This window comes from Hypanus sabinus, chromosome 12 (genome assembly GCF_030144855.1).
Source record: "Hypanus sabinus isolate sHypSab1 chromosome 12, sHypSab1.hap1, whole genome shotgun sequence".
Taxonomy (NCBI): domain Eukaryota; kingdom Metazoa; phylum Chordata; class Chondrichthyes; order Myliobatiformes; family Dasyatidae; genus Hypanus; species Hypanus sabinus.
Window position 1 is genome coordinate 47,838,555 of NC_082717.1, and position 18,091 is coordinate 47,856,645.

Below are 18,091 nucleotides of genomic sequence, written 5' to 3' on the forward strand. Positions count from 1 at the left end.
CTTAATGTTTCTGAGACAGAGACATTATGAAAGTGGATTGAAATCTATGAAAATACTGGGCGTGGAAACTGAATAAAAAGATAGTGGAAAATACAATTCATAGTATTAGGGACCCAAGAACGAAAATTATAAAAAAATAAGTTAAGTGAAATTCAAGAAGCTTTTGAAGTGTTTTACAAAACTCTATATTCCAAAGTTCCAGGGGGAAGCATAACCCAAACTGACACCTTCTTGAATTCTCTAGAGTTACCCACTTTAAGCGAAAAACAAAACAGAACGATGACTGCTGACATAACTGAAGTTGAATTAAAAGCTGCAGTTAGTAGGCTTAAATTAAGCAAGTCACCAGGATCAGATGGGTATACAGCAGAGTGGTACAAAGAATTTAAAAATGAGTTAATTCTGGTTTTACTCCCCACATTGAACTGGGCTCTAAAAAAGGCACAAATGCTACCCAGTTGGAAAGAAGCGATAATCTCAGCTATACCGAAAGAAGGCAAGGATAAAATGGAATGAATGCAGGTCATTTAGACCAATATCCGTTCTTAATGTAGATTATAGGTTATTTACCTCCATCATGGCCAAACGATTAGAGGAGTTTCTACCCATACTGATACGTAACGATCAGACAGGTTTTATACGACAACGCCAGACACAAGACAATATACGAAGGACACTTCACATTATGGATCATATACAAAAAAATTAAATCGAAGCAATAGTGATAAGCGTGGATGCTGAAAAAGCATTTGATTCGGTTAATTGGAATTTTCTTTAGAGTTTTACATAGATTTGGTTTCCAAGACACAATTATTAAAACTATACAGACACTATATGACAATCTTACTGCTAGGATTAAAATCAATGGATATTGAAAGGGGCATGAGACAGGGTTGTGCATGGTCACCACTACTCTTCATGTTATATTTGGAACCATTAGCTCAATACATCAGACAAAATGAAGATATCAGGGGAATTACTATTAAAGGGACAGAGCATAAATTGGCTTGTTATGCAGATGATATTTTGATCTATCTAGGGCAACCAACATACTCTTTACCTAAATTGATGCAATCCTTTGAACAATATGGTCAATTATCAGGATACAAGATCAACATAGATAAAACCCAATTACTTTCATATAACTATAGCCCACCAAGAGAAATTGAAAGTCGATACCCCTGGGCATGGCACACAGAGTCTTTCAAATATTTGGGCATCATTATGCCAAAAGATTTGGCAAAATTATCAGAATGTAATTATCAGCCTTTATATAAAAAAAATTAAGGAAGATGTGGCAAGATGGAACCTGATTCCTTTTTTCAGTGACAGTTCAAGGATTGAGTCTATTAAAATGAATATACTGCCCAGACTGTTATATCTCTTTCAGACCCTACCAATAGAGATTAATCAAAATTAATTCAATGAATGGAACAAGATGCTATCAAGGTATATTTGGCAGGGTAAAAGGCCTACAGTTCATCCCAAAACTTTGCAGTTAGCAATGGAAAAGGGGGGATGGGGCTTGCCTTCTCTTAGAGATTATTATTTTGCAGCACAGTTGAGAGCTGTGATATGTTGGTACAACCCATCATATGACACTCAATGGAAAAACATTGAAGGGCGGGTACTTCCCATCCCCATACTAGCAATTTTGGCTGACAACAACCTGCAAAGGTACATAAATGCTATTGATAACCCATGGGTGAAATTGACTCTTAAAATATGGAAAACTACTATAAAAGGATATAATCTAGAGGGAGATATTGCAATTCTTAAATGGTGTGCATATGACTCAGATTTTACACCAAATAAATTGGTTGCTAGGTTTAAGGACTGGTCAGCTAAAGGAATTTAAGCTTTAAGGAATGGAAAGGAATGGTAAGCTTTGCAACATAATGAAAGAAGGAACACTGTTCAGATTTGAAATGCTTAAAGGGAAACACTTATTAGGAAAACAAGATTTTTAATCGGTATTTACAGATGTGACAATATGCTAATAAGACGCTTAAAAATGTAACCAAGGTAAATACGTGCTTGATAGGGCTCTTTAGAAAAGCATATAATTTAGATAATGGTAGTAGAATAATTTCAAGCATGTATAAGGGGTTGTCAAATCTTAAAACACATTCGACTTCATACATTAAAACAAAATGGGAGAAGGAGGGATAATTATATCTGAGGAAGAATGGACAACAATATCTATGGAAATGTACCAGTTCACAGAAATGGAGGGAGTTTGGATGGAAAAACTTGATAAGGTATTTTATTACACCCTCTCAGAAATCCCATTATGATAGTAACCTCCCTGTTTGCTGCAGAAATTGTGGAAATCAAAATGCAAATCATTTGGGACTGCCCTGTTATCAAAAACTATTGGAGGGGGATACACAATGCCCTACAAGACATCTTTAAAAGTAAAATACCCTTGGAGAGTAAGACAATATATTTTGGATATATACCTCAAGAATGGTTGAAAAGAGATAAATATTTAATGAATATACTGTTGGTGGCTGGTAAAAAGACTCTTACTAGGAAATGGTTATCACAGGAGAGCCCAACTTTAAATGCATGGGTGGAAATTACAATGGACATTTACAAAATGGAGAAGATAACAGCATCTGTTAATCATAAGCTGGAACAATTTGATTCATACTGGGAAAAATGGTTTAACTACATAATGCCTCATAGGCCTGATTTTATTCTCACGTATCAAGGAATCTGTTGTAAAAAAAAGATCACTCCCTACTTGTACATAGTTCTTTCCTTTTGCTTGTTTTTTCTTTCCACTCTTTTCTATAAGTGTATACCCCAGATAAATACTTCGTGGAGGTCTGTGATATACATGATTATATGATATATATGTACAATGTCTGAAATACATCTTATGGAAATGTTTGATGAACTTCAATAAAAAAAATTACAAAAAAATTTTAAGAAAACAAAATACTAAACAAACAATTTTGGTTCTGGTAAATTTCATTCTCCACAGAAACCAGAATTGAACTAAATACAGATTAAAGAACACCAGTTCTGACCTGGAATCGGTCAGAATTTTTACTTTTTATCACTTTAAATGCTTACATTAAAATAGCTACTACCAAATCTAAGAAATAAAATTTCTGTTTGCACAGAACATCTACAGCTCATGGCAAAACTAACATTTTGGAAGTTTTCAAATCATCAGGAATTTAAAAAAATAATCTAAATTGTTAAGTGTACAACCAAAGACTACAGCAAGTGATCAAGCCCATGGTCTCACATCCAAGACAAATTATAAACTTCCTTTACCTCACTTTCATATTTTAACTTGCCCCTCCCCAAACCTCCTCATGTGAAAGCTAAGCATTTATTTCTCAAGTAGAGATCTTCAGCTTAATCCCTCCCACCCTTGGACTAACCATTCAGTGCTAACATGCCTTGGTTTTCAAACGACTTTCTTCCATGTAATTGCTGCTTTAGTCTTTTCCCGACTCATCTTTGGCTACAAACATGTGGAGGAGGTAGGGGAGATCCGTAATGAATACTTTGCTTCATTATTCACCAGTGAGAGGGACCCTGACATTTGTGAAGACAGTGAAAAACAGATTGATATGCTGGAACATGTCGATGTTAAGAAAGAGGATGTGCTGGAACTTTTGTAAAACATTATGACAGACACGATCCTGGGGTTACTACAGGAAACCAGGCAACAGATTGCTGGACCTATGGTGATTATCTGCGTCCTCACTAGCCACAGGAGTAATATCAGATGACTGGACGGTGGCAAATGTTATTTCTTTGTTCAATAAGAGGTGTAGAGATAACCCTGGAAATTATGGAGCAGTGAGTCTTAAATCAGTGGTGGACAAATTTCTGAAGACAGGATTTACAAGCACTTGGAGAAGCACAGTCTGATTTAAGATAGTCAACCTGCTTTTTTCTGAGGGGCAGGTCATGCCTCACAAGCCTGAGTGAATTCTTTGAGGACATGACAAAGCACATTGATGAAGGTAGAGCACTGCTTTTCATCCATACAGACTTTAGTAGGCCGATTCGGAAAGTCAGGAGGCATGGGACCCAGAATATCTTGGGTGTATAGATACAGAATTGGCTTGCCCATAAAAGACGAGGGTGGAGTGTATTCTGCTCGGAGGTCAGTGACCAGTGATGCTCCACAGGCATCTGTTCTGCGCTTTGTGATTTTTGTAAATGACTTGGATGAGGAACTGGAATGGTGGGTGAGTGAGTTGACACAAAGGTTGAAGGAGTTGTGGATAGTATAGAAAGTTTTTGTAGGTTACAATAGGGCATTGACAGGATGCAGAGATAAGCCAAGAAGTGACAGAAGGAGTTCAACCCAGAAAACTGTGAAGTTAATGGTAGGATTCTTGTCATTGTGGATGAAGAGGGATCCTGGGGACCACATTCAAAAACCCTTAATGTTGCCATGCAAGTTGATAGGGTGGTTAAAAATGCATATGGTGTGTTAGCCTCCATTAGTTGGGGAATTAAGCTGCAAGGTAATGTTGTCGCTCTAGAAAACTCTTTACAACACGTGGAATATTGTGTTCAGTTCTGATTGTCTCATTATAGGAAGGATGTGGAAGTTTTAGGGAGGGTGCAGAGGAGATTTACAAGAATGCTTCCTGGATTAAGGAGCATGTCTTAAGAGGATAGGTTGAGCAAGCTAGGTCTTTTCTCTCTGGAGAGAAGGATGATTAGAAATTACTTGATAGAGGTGTACAAGATGATAAGAGGCATAAATTGAATGGATAGCCAGTGACTTTTTCCCAGGGCAGAAATGACTAATATGAGGGGACATAATTTTAAGGTGATTGGAGGGAAGTACGGGGGGGGGGGGGGGGAATGTGAGAAGTACATTTTTTGTGTTTGTTTTTATTTTAAAAACAGAGTGATGAGCACATGGAATGCCCTGCCAGGGGCTGATGGTGGTAGAGGTAGATACATCAGGGGCATTGAAGAAACTCTTAGATAGGCACATGAATAATAGAGAAACGAAGGGCTAAATGGCAGAGAAAGGTCAGATTGATGTTAGAATAGGTAAAAGGTCAGCACATCATTGTTGGCTGATGGTCCTCTACTGTTCTATGTTCTAAAATTTATCAGAAAACGTAAGCATGAAGTTCCAGGCATTTGAGCTATTTGAATCAGCTAAAATAAAGTCAGAAGAAATTACAATAATGAAAATGCTGCTCTGGAGATATATACAAAAGGAAATTAATGGTCCCAAAGTGGAGTGGAAACAAAACTAATTCTGGAGTGTTGGAACACTGAAATTTAAAAAAAAGACAAACATGTTCAGCAGTTCAGGGAGAATCTGTCATGGAGGGGACAAAAGTGAAGTTGATGTTAATTTTGGTCCAGAATCGATTCATTCACAGAATGACATTTTCATCTTGACCTTCTATGAAAGCCGGCCAGCCCCGAGACTTGTTACCTCAAATTGCAGAATTCAACATTAAGTCCTGAAGACTGCAGTTGTCCTCCATAGAAGGTAAGGTGTAGTTCTCAGCTTATGATGGGCAACAATGGAATAGTGCAAGAGACCAAGACTGAATGAGAATGGAATGGAGAATTAACTTCAGAGGGGACTCCTGCTGACTGACGGAGGAGTTCCACAAAGGAACCACCCAATCTGCATTTGTTTTCTCCTACATAGTAGAGACCACTCTGTAAAATCTAAAAAAAATGCTATTTTAATTTGGATGCACAGATGAATTGTTCACTTAGGACAAGGGTTCCCAATCTGGGTTCACAGGACCCTCAGATAATAATAAGGCCCTGTGCCATAAAAAAGGTTGGGAACCCCTAACTTAGGATATTTTGGGTCCTGGATGGTGGGGAGGAAAGAGATAAATGGCAGTATTGCATCTCCTGTTATTACAAACAAAAGTGTTGTGAGAATTGAGTGCTGGAAAGATGCACAAGTGAACGATAGAGTAATAGAGAGAATATTTAAAGGGGAAAGGAGTGATTAATGTGTTCAAGTGCAGCAACACATTGAAAGTGGCAGCATCATGAAGAAGGATCCATTAAAAGCGCAGGCCTCATAGATATAGGGCTGGGGATAAGAGGAACTCCATTCCTCTTGGGCAAAACAACAAAAGGTGACAGCAGAAAAGTTCTAGTTTATTGTCGTCATTCAAGTGTGTACATGTATATTGCCAGACAAAACAACGTTCTTGCACACCAAGGTGCATAACATTACATACACCTCACACACATAACATTTAAAGTAATATTATCATGGATAAATTAATAAATAACAAGGAGCATCTGCAACATGTTAAAAAGTAAATAGTATAACACTACTGGCCTTTCACGCGTGATGAGGCCTGGGTTGCAGCAGTGAGTTCAGTAGTCTTACAGCCTGGAGGAAGAAGCTATTTCCTATCCTGATAGTCCTTGTCCTAATGCTACAGTACCTCCTGTCTGATGGTAGGGGGTCAAAGGGATTGTAGGATGGGAGGCATCACTGACAATGCTAATGGCCCTGTGTACACAGCGTTCCTGATAAGTATCTCTGATGGGTGAAAGAGAGACCCTGATGATCCTTGCAAACCTTTCTAGGGATTTATAGTCAGGTGCCTTACAATTCCTGTGCCAGGAGGTGATGTAGCTGGGCAGAATGCTCTCAATGGTGCCCCTGTAAGGATTGGTTAGAACGGGGCAAGAGGAGTGAGAGCTTGTGTCATCAGTAAACTTGATGATTGGGTTTGAGCTAGATCCAGCAGTACAGCTGCTTGAACAGGATCAGGGATGCCTCTGATCGCGTGCACAGCATTCTGAAATGGGAAGGTGAGCAGCCAGATGTCATGGTACACATCGGTACCAATGACGTAGGAAGAGAGAGTGAGGAGGTCCTGAAGAGTGAGTATAGAGAACTTGGTAGGAAGTTAAAAAGCAGGACCTCAAGGGTGGTAATCTCAGGATTGCTACCTGTGCCATTGCTCTGGAGGATGAACATGCGGCGTAGGGGGCAGGGTTTCAGATTTCAGGGTCATTGGGACCTCTTCTGGGGCAGGTGGGACCTGTACAAGAGAGACGGGTTACACCTGAACTACAGGGGGACCAATATCCTTGAAGGGAGGTTTGTTAGTGCTATTGGGGAAGGTTTAGATTTGCAGGGGGATGGGAACCAGAGTGCCAGAGCAGATAGTGGAGCGGGAGGGAAAATAAATGATGTTAAAGTTACATGCAAAGTCACAAATAGAAGGGTTGTGTGTGGTGGTAATAATCTTCTGAGGTGTGTCTATTTCAATGCGAAGAAGGCTGACGAGCTGAGGGCGTGGATTGACCCATGGAATTATGACATTGTAGCCATTAGTGAAACTTGGTTACAGGAGGGGCAGGACTGGCAGCTTAATGTTCCAGGGTTCCGATGTTTCAGAATTGATAGAGGCAGAGGGATCAATGGTGGGGGGGGGGGGGGGGGGGGGGGGAGGGGTGGCATTGCTAGTCAGGGAAAATGTTACAGCAGTGCTCAGGCAGGACAGATTACAGGGCTTATCTACCGAGGTCATATGGGTGGAGCTGAGAAACAGGAATGGTACGACCACATTAATCACATTAATGGGGTTGTATTATAGACCACACAATAGTCAGCGAGAATTGGAGGAGCAAATCTGCAGAGAGGTAGCAGACATAAAGAGACAGCAGGAAACAAAGTTGTGATAGTAGGGGATTTCAGTTTTCTACGTATTGATTGGGACTCCCATACTGTTCAAGGTCTAGACAGGTTAGAGTTTGTAAAATGTGTCCGGGAAAGTTTTCTAAATCAATATATAGAGGTACCGACTAGAGAGTATGCAATATTAGATCTCCTATTAGGAAACGAGTTAGGACAGGTGACAGAAGTGTGTGTAGAGGTTCCAGTGATCATAACACCATCAGTTTCAACTTGATCATGGATAAAGATAGATCTGGTCCTCGGGTTGAGGTTCTAAACTGGAAAAAGGCCAAATTTGAAGAAATGAGAAAAGATCTAAAAAGCGTGGATTGGGACAGGTTGTTCTCTGACAAGGATGTGATTGGTAAGTGGGAAGCCAACAAAGGAGAAATTTTGAGAGTGCAGAGTTTGTATGTTCCTGTCAGGATTAAAGGCAAAGTGAATAAGAATAAGGAACCTTGGTTTTCCAGGGATATTGGAACTCTGATAAAGAAGAAGAGTGAGATGTAAGACATGTATAAGAAACAGGGAGCAAATAAGGTACTTGAGGAGTACAAATAGTGCAAAAAAAACTTAAGAAAGAAATCAGGAGGGCTAAAAGAAGACATGAGGTAGCATTGGCAGTCAAGGTGAAGGATAATCCAAAGAGCTTCTACAGGTACATTAAGAGCAAAAGGATAGCAAGGGATAAAATTTGTCCTCTTGAAGATCAGAGTGGTTGGCTGTGTATAGAACCAAAAGAAATGGGGGAGATCTTAAACGGGCTTTTTGCATCTGAATTTACTAAGGAAACTGGCATAGAGTCATGGAAATCAGGCAAACAAGTAGTGAGGTCATGGAACCTATACCGATTGAAGAGGAGGAGGTGCTTGTTATCTTGAGGCAAATCAGAGTAGATAAATCCCCAGGACCTGACAGGGTATTCCCTCGGACCTTGAAGGAGACTAGTGTTGAAATTGCAGGGGCCCTGGCAGATATACTTAAAATGTCGGTATCTACGGGTGAGGTGCCGGAGGATAGTTCCGTTGTTTAAAAAAGGCTCTAAAAGTAATCCGGGAAATTATAGGCTGGTAAGTTTGACATCGGTAGTAGGTAAATTATTGTACTAAGTTGTACTAAGATAGGATCTGCAAGTACTTGGATAGACAGGGACTTATTAGAAAAAGTCAGCATGGCTTTGTGCATGGTGGGTCATGTTTGACAAATGTATTAAGAGTTCTTCGAGGAGGTTACAAGGAAAGTGGCTGAAGGGAAGGCAGTGAATGTTGTCTACGTGGACTTCAGTAAGGCCTTTGACAAAGACCCACATGGGAGGTTAGTTAGGAAGATTCAGTCGCTAGATATACATGGTGAGGTAGTAAATTGGATTAGACATTGGCTCAATGAGAGAAGTCAGAGAGTGGTAGAGGAGGATTGCTTCTCTGAGTGGAGGCCTGTGACTAGTGGTGTGCCACAGGGATCAGTGCTGGGTCCATTGTTATTTGTCATCTATATCAATGAGCTGGATGATAATGTGGTAAATTGGATCAGCAAATTTACTGATGATACAAAGACTGGAGGTGTAGTGAACAGTGAGGAAGGTTTTCAAAGCTTGCAGATGGATTTGGACCAGCTGGAAAAATGGGCTGACAAATGGTAGATGGAGTTTAATACAGACAAGTGTGAGGTATTGCATTTTGGAAGGAAAAACCAAGGTGGAACATACAAGGTAAATGGTAGGGCACAGAGGAGTGCAGTAGAACAGAGGGATCTAGGAATACAGATACAAAATTCCATAAAAGTGGCGTCACAGGTAGATAGGGTCATAAAGAGAGCTTTTGGCACATTGGCCTTTATAACTCAAAGTGTTGAGTATAAGAGATGTAATGTTATGGTGAGGTTGTATAAGGCATTGTTGAGGCTGAATTTGGAGTACTATGTGCAGGTTTGGTCACCGAATTACAGGAAGGATATTAATAAGATTGAAAGAGTGCAGAGAAGGTTTACAAGGATGTTGTTGGGACTTGAGAAACTGAGTTACAGATAAGTTAGGACTTTATTCCTTGGAGCATAAAAGAATGAGGGGAGATTTGATAGAGGTGTATAAAATTATGATGGGTATAGATAGAGTGAATGCAAGCAGGTTTTTTCCACTGAGGCTAGGGGAGAAAAAACCCAGAGGACATGGGTTAAGGGTGAAGGGGGAAAAGTTTAAAGGGAACATTAAACTTCTTCACACAGAGAGTGGTGGGAGTATGGAATGAGCTGCCAGATGAAGTGGTAAATGCAGGCTCACTTTTAACATTTAAGAAAAACTTGGACAGGTACATGAATGAGAGGTGTATGGAGGGATATGGGCCAGGTGCAGGTCAGTGAGACTAGGCAGAAAAATGGTTCAGCACAGCCAAGAAGGGCCACAAAGCCTGTTTCTGTGCTGTAATGTTCTACTTTCTAAGGTTCTAACAGCAGCGAGCTGTGAATGCGGGCTGGATGGACGCTGCTCAGCGTGATGGAGCTAGAGATGTTTCTGACTGTGGCCTCTCTGTCAAGAAGTCCAGGATCCAGTTACCGCGAGAGGTGTTGAGATCCAAAGAGGCATTTACCCACCATCTTCTGAGGGACAATTATATTTCATGCTGAGCTAAAGTCAACAAAAAGCAACACAGTTTATGTGGTACAAATTTAGCACATTAGGTCCAAACTTCCAGGTGGGATCGGAGAGTGGAGTGGCATCATCAGTGGACTGATGGGATTTAACCAGCACTACATTATTGTTGAGGTCGGTGCCAATGGATGATAGTTTTTGAGGCAGATTACTGCCATCCTCTTGAGCACCGGGATTATGGTGTCTACCTTGAAGCCCAAGCGGAAAGTGGACTGTTCCAAAGAGATGTTGAAGATGTCTGATAGAACCTCTTAACTGGGCTGGTACCAGGTACTTTATCAGGTCTTATGTGGGTTGACCCTGGGAATCGACTGTGGCCAGACAGGGTGCCTGGTCCTTGGGGATGGGGGAGAAGAGGGGCCTTCCTTGTTGGCACATCGATCTATGCATCAAACTGAGCATAAAAGGCATTCAGCTTATTAGAAAGAGAAGTGGTACTGTTGTTGACATGCAGGGTGGACTTGTGGTCCGTTATAGTCCAAATGCCCAGCCACATTTGCCTCATATCTCCAGTGTTACAGAAAATGGCTGCATATTTTCTGTGAATCATCCTGTTTTGCCTTCCTGATAGTGTTCAAAGTGCAGCTCTTTAGCCGTGCCCAGACCTCTACAGTCAGCCATGGCTTCTGATTTGTCCTGACAAAATCAAATCTAAATTAATTATCAATCATAATAGATACTGTAAACAAAACCATGTGAAAACCAAACTCAGCACATTCAAAATAGCGAGCAAAGAAGCACGTTCGCACAAATATAGATATATATTCTAAGACCCTCAGTAACATGCCCCGCAGTCGATGGTGCAGACTCCTGCCATTTTACATAAGGGACTTATGCATCCGCGGGAGGTCCCGGAACCAATCCCTCGCAGATAAGGAGGGCCGACTGTAGATACATGCACCTCATATATTTCCGTCAGGATGAGTGTGCTGCAGTCCATCTCACACTGATTTAGTCTCAGAAGCAGGGAATCTAGTTTATTTTCTTGCCATCAAACACCTGAAAGCAGAATCATTGGGAAGGCTGGCCTGCTGGGCTTCACCTTTGGAGTTGTACGAAGAGCAGTGTGCTTTCCACACATTTGTTTTCACTCTGCCGACATCTCTCCTGAGTGGCTGCAGCAGGTGACAACATGGAACACACAAGCCCATGCTGCATAGCTCTTCTGCTGTCCAGCACCTCATGAGCGAGATAAACTTACAGTACTTGATGTTCTCAATATCCAGTCGAGTCTTGTGACAAGAAAGGTATAAAGGATGAACAATTGCAACATTAGTTGGAAACGTAGTGGCAGCCATCTTGTTCATTCAGAAAAAAAGATTGTGGAAGCATTGTTACAGAAGATGGCATCAGTGAAATTGGTAGAGTGCAATGGAGTCCTTGCAGGAATCAGGATGGGAGGTTTTGTCAACAAAGCTACAGAAACCTGCAGAAATCTTTTCTTTTAAAAAAAAGCAGACTGTGTGTTTTGCAGAGTACCTGTGCTCAGTCTGCAAGGGGTGTCAATTACCTGTCACTAATACTCCATCCCAATGGCTTTCTTGCATTTTTGGGCTCCAACACTTTCTACCCAAATACCTTCTTCCATTTATTCACATTGAAGATCAGAGGGGACTGAGTCAGGCCAGCAAACCCAAGCTGGCCCAATTCCCAAATGTTATTGTCAAAAGTACATGGAGCTTAGAAAAAGAAGAAAACAAAATTAGAAAAATAGAAAGCTATGAGTAAGCCTAGTAATTTCTAAGGTAGGGACATGTTTGGCACAACTTTGTGGGCCAAAGAGCCTGTATTGTGCTGTAAGTTTTCTATGTTTCTATATTAATCACTACCCCTGAGATGGAGATAGAGAATGCAAAAAAAAAAGAGAAAATCAGAGATGGCCTATGGAGAAACTGTCAGCAAAAGTGATGACACTTTCAAGTTCAATACAAGAGTAGGAAGCAGCTGATACAGATCATCGATGTACCATTGATAGATCGAGAGAGAAGTGCCCGAGTAGGACTGAAAGAACAACTCTTCCACTTGCATCGAAAAAAGGCAGGCACAGCTTGGATTCATTCAGAGTAACACTCTGATACGCAGCAAGTGAAAGAAGCTAAAAAGACAGATTGTTGAACATATATCCTTTGTTAATAACCCACCCCCTGAAAGTTAAAAATAACTCATTTCTTACTTTGCCAAGTTCATTAACCTAGAATATGAACCCTGTGCTTCTCTCCAAAAATGTAAATTAGCTTGCTTTTCTGGTTTTATTTTAGGCACTTGTGGATTTGGATTATCTGGAATATAAATCTATTATCTGCCAATCCCAAGAGAGTATGCAAGTATTATTAACATTGCCTTCCCCAAAAGACATTTTTTTTTCAGCATTCTGGGGTCAAGACAACCAAAGCAAATGCCAACTTTACAATCTGAATGGGTCTTGTATCTATACCTTCAGTCAGTTTTCTATAAACCAATGAATAACTGAACAAGCTCCTCTTGCACATTAGTCAGCAAACACATCATCCCAAATTACAGATGCCTATGTTCCATCAACCCACAATTAAGTGCTAACTGAATGACATTACAGTTTTGAATTAGAAGAACCTACCTGTAGTGAACATGTGTGAGGGTTGGTTCTCTGTAGCCAATGATCCACGTCTGAATGTCCATTGGCTTTGCTTTATGATATGCAATGGTAATGTCTATGACCCACTGGAGACCTTTGTGTTTGACCACTACATAAGGTAGAGACAAAGAAAAAAAAACTTAAAATCAAGAAAATTTACATTATTACTGCTGTGCACTTCTTAGTGAAATCACTAATCAAACCATAGTCAATGTCAAGTTATGTGTGTAGAGTTCTATAAATTAGTATAAATAACATTATTTCAATTGGTTGGGAAATTCTTTATTGAAATGCTTGTAAAGGCACATAGGGGATTGTCAAGTTAACCCATTTCCCAGATGCAGAGAACACCAAAATCAGTCAGTTAAGAAAAAGACACAGCAGGATTGCAATAATGAGTGGCTTTATTAGATATAGAACAGATTAGTGAAAAGTAATCCACGTGTGTGTGGGGCTGGAGGCCCCAGTGTTAAAATAGGCAAGAAGTTTCCTTATTTAAAGCACATTATCAATACTTGCGTAATCTTACCTTTGAATTTGAGTATTATGATAAACAATAAAAAAAAACTATTGCTTGATCCACTCTGCTTCATACAGTTGTGATATGTCTTGTGCCCCGGAAGACATTATTTTATGGCAATTCAAACATCTTACGTTATAGGTACATTTATTTTAAACAATATATGTAGTATGCAACTCTGAAATTAGTCTTCCCACAGACAGTTACAAAACAAAAAACCATGGAACAAACTTGTTCAAAGACAAACATCAACCCCGCACCAATCAAACATTTGCACAAATGGAAACAAAAAAATGAGCGGAAATAGAGAATACAAAAACACAGAATCAGAAATATCCCGAATTAATTCAAACTCTCAAAAAGCAGGGACGTCACATGATGACGTAGGATCGAGACGTGAGATTCCAGCTCTCCCGTAAAAAGTAATAAAACAAAGTTTAAGTGAAGAAGAGTTAATTAATACCTTCTAGAAACTACTTATAAACAACTCAGGATTATCTTTGGATATGTCTCCTAAACAGAAACAGAAGAGAACTACTACTTTGAAGACAGTGCGAGTCGGTGGGGAAGAAGGCCCAGCCATCTTGGTGGAGTCTCGTACTCAAGTTAGATCTCCTCCTGGCCAAGTACATGCCCCCTCTGATGGTGCAGGGCAGGAAGCTGCAGCAATATTGACGGACTCTAAGAAGAAACAGCGAGAACGGTGCATGCGTGAAGAAATGAGTATGCACAAACAGGTGCAAACAGAACTACAAGTTCCAACTGTGACTGGAAGTGAAAATGAAAGTGAATCGGAAGTAGAATCAGATTCTCTGGAAAACACAGATGAAGAAGAAGAAGAACAGGAGGAAATTAAAGGTGGAAAATTTTCCGGAGACATAAGAGGTCCTGATACAAATAATGCATGAATTAAAAGTAATAAAAACAGATATTAGAAATGTGAAGATTACACTTGATAAAGTGGTGGAAAAACAAAAGAAGATGAACAAGAAAGTTAAAAAGTTGGAAGAAAAAATGCGAGACAACACTGAAAGAATGGATAATATGGAAGATAATATTCTTGCCTGGACATCAGAAAGAAAACTGTTGTTGGAAAAAGTAGATGTGCTTGAAAACTTTAGCAGACAAAACAACATTAAAATTGTTGGTCTTAAAGAAGGTATGGAGGGAGAAGATTCAATAAAATTCTTTCAAAAATGGATTCCGGAAACTTTGGAAATGGAAGAGGGAAATCAGCTAATTGAAATTGAAAGGGCTCACAGAGCTTTAAGACGAAAACCTCAACAAGATCAAAATCCACGATCAATCTTGATAAAATGTTTAAGATATCAAGATAAAGAAAAGATCTTGAAGGCAGCTGCTCAGGGTGCCAGAAAGAGAAATGGGCCACTGATGATAGAAGGGAAAAGAGTTCTTTTTTGTCCTGACATAAGTTACAACCTTTTGAAGAGGCAGAAAGAATTGAATTCAGTGAAAAAATCCTTATGGGAAAAGGGTTATAAATTTATATTGAGTTATCCAGCAACATTGATAATTTTTCTGGATGATGAAGAAGATTTTTTACTGATCATCAGAAAGCGGAGGAATTCGTACAAGAACTCCCTAATATTCGCGAGATGCAGTAAAGAATTATAGAAATGAAATGGATTAAAGATGAAGATTGAGACAGGGATTGGATTTGATGGACATTTATGAGAAGAACAACACAAATATACTTTAACTATATGATAGAAGGGGAACAAGAAAAAAGAAAATAATTGACATTAACTTTTTTTTTCTCTTCTTCACATATATATATATTTTTCTCTCTCTTCTTTTTTTTGCGGGGGAGCTGGAGGAGCTTCTGATCGATGGCTGCGAGATTCACGTCCGCAATCATGGCGATTGCCATGACCTGTAAAACGGAGGGGGGTAATGTTGTGTTTCTTTTTATTCACAACATTAGTGGGGGGGGACTTTGTTTCTTTTCTCTATATCAATTCTATTTTTTCTATTTTTCTTTTTTTTTGCCTGGATGATTGGGGAGAGACACATAGCAACGTGGAGAATTTTAAAGAGATTCCCCAAGGTAGTATGAATGACTAATTTACTTATTTTTTTAAGTTTTAATGTTAATGGGCTTAATGGACCTGTGAAAAGAAAAAGAGTTTTAACATATATTAAAAAATGAAAGGAGATATAGCTTTTTTGCAGGAAACACTTTTAACAGAGACAGAACATCAGAAATTAAAGAGAGATTGGGTTGTAAGTTTTATTGCAGCTTCATTTATTTCAAAAACGAGGGGAGTTGCAATTTTGGTTAATAAAACCTTACCAATTAAAATACAAAATATATTAATTGATTCTGTGGGGAGAAATGTGATTATACATTGTCAAATCTTTTCGGAGTTATGGACTCTTATGAACATTTATGCACCAAATGAAAATGATGCAAAATTCATACAAGAAGTCTTTTTGAATTTGGCTGACACACATGATAAAATATTAATAGGTGGAGATTTTAACTTTTGTTTGGACCCAGTTCTAGGTAGGTCAACTAAAGCTGTTACAAAATCAAAAGTAATAAAGTTAACTTTATCATTAATGAAAGACTTAAATCTGATTGATATATGGAGAAAAATTAATCCAAGGGAAAGAGATTATTCATTCTATTCAAATAGACATAAAACTTATTCAAGGATTGATTTTTTCCTATTATCAAAGAATATTCAGGATAGAGTGAAAGGTGTGGAATATAAAGCAAGAATACTGTCAGATCATTCCCCCTTGATAATGACAATGATAATGATGGATAAGGAGGGATTGATTTATAGATGGAGATTTAATTCAATTTTATTAAAACATCAAGATTTTTGTGATTTTATGAAAAAACATCCAATTTTTTTTGGATACAAATTCACATTCAGTTGAAGATAAATTTGTATTATGGGAAATGATGAAAGCATATTTGAGGGGTCAGATAATAAGTTATACTTCTAAAATTAAGAAGGAATATATGGTAGAAATAGATCAATTAGAATAAGAGATTACAAAATTAGAAAAAGAATCCCAAAGATATACGACAGAAGAAAAACGAAAACAACTTGTCAATAAAAAATTACAATATAATACACTCCAGATGTATCGAACAGAAAAAGTAATTATGAGAATTAAACAGAGATACTGCGAATTAGGTGAAAGATCACACAAGATTCTTGCTTGACAGTTGAAAACAGAACAGGTTTCCAAAACAATAAATGCAATTAGAACAAATGCAAATAAGATTACTTATAAACCTTTAGGAATTAATGAAACTTTAAAAAAATTTTCCTCTGAGTTATATCAATCAGAATCACAAAATGAGATTGCTGAGATAGACAAATTTTTATCACAAATAACTCGTCCAAAATTAAATTTGGAAGAACAGAAAGGACTAGATATGCCCTTTACATTAAAAGAGGTTGAAGAAGCTTTAGGATCACTTCAGAGTAATAAATCCCCAGGAGAAGACGGCTTTCTGCCTGAATTTTATAAAAAATTTAAAGATTTATTAATCCCTCCTTTTATGGAGTTAATATATCAAGTGGAAAGAATGCATAAACTCCCACAATCTTTTTCGACAGCGATCATAATAGTATTGCCAAAAAAAGATAGAGATCCTTTAAAACCAACATCATATAGGCCTATCTCTTTATTGAATACAGATTATAAAATAATAGCAAAAATTTTATCTAATAGAATATCTAAATATTTACCAAAATTAATACATATGGATCAAACAGGCTTTATTAAAAATAGACAATCGACGGATAATGTTACTCGGTTACTTAGCATAATTCATCTGGCACAAAAAAGAGAGAAAATGAGTGTGGCAGTTGCTTTGGATGCAGAAAAAGCATTTGATAGATTGGAGCAAACACGAGGAAATCTGCAGATGCTGGAAATTCAAACAATACACACAAAATGCTGGTAGAACACAGCATGCTAGGCAGCATCTGTAGGGAGAAGCGATGTCAACTTTTCGGGCCGAGACCCTCCGTCAGGATCGGAATGGGATTTTTTATTTAAGGTATTGGAAAAATGAGTTAGGAAAATCTTTTATAAAATGGATTAAAACCTTAAATATTAGTCCTCAAGCTAAAGTAGTGACAAATAGTCAAATTTCAACATCATTCCAGTTAACAAGGTCAACTAGACAAGGCTGCCCATTATCACCTGCCCTATTTGTATTGGCGATAGAACCATTAGCTGAAATAATTAGAACGGACTCAGATATTGTGGGCTTCAGAGTTAACCAAGAAGAATATAAGGTTAATTTATTTGCTGATGATGTTCTGATATATTTAACAAACCCATTGCAATCGTTGCAAAAATTATCTTTTAGATTGGAAAAATATGGGAAAATATCAGGGTATAAAGTAAACTGGGATAAAAGTAAAATTTTACCCCTTACCAAAGGAGATTATAGTCAATGTCGACCAGTAACTCAATTTAGATGGCCAACAAATGGTATAAAATATATAGGTATAAGAGTCGATAATGATATAAAGAATTTATATAAACGAATTTATTTGCCATTATTGAAAAAAATAAAAGAAGATCTTGATAAATGGATGATGTTACCAATAACATTAATAGGTAGAGTTAATGCTGTAAAAATGAATA

The 18,091-nt window shown here is 38.4% G+C and overlaps 1 protein-coding gene across 1 annotated transcript in view; it reads right to left on the reverse strand.

Moving 5' to 3' along the window:
- Window positions 1-18,091, reverse strand: part of lpgat1 (lysophosphatidylglycerol acyltransferase 1) — a 70,639-nt gene that overhangs the window by 12,324 nt on the left and 40,224 nt on the right. The window contains exon 7 of the mRNA XM_059985891.1: window positions 12,910-13,036. Coding sequence (XP_059841874.1) covers window positions 12,910-13,036 — 127 coding nt within the window. The remainder of the gene's footprint in view (window positions 1-12,909; window positions 13,037-18,091) is intronic.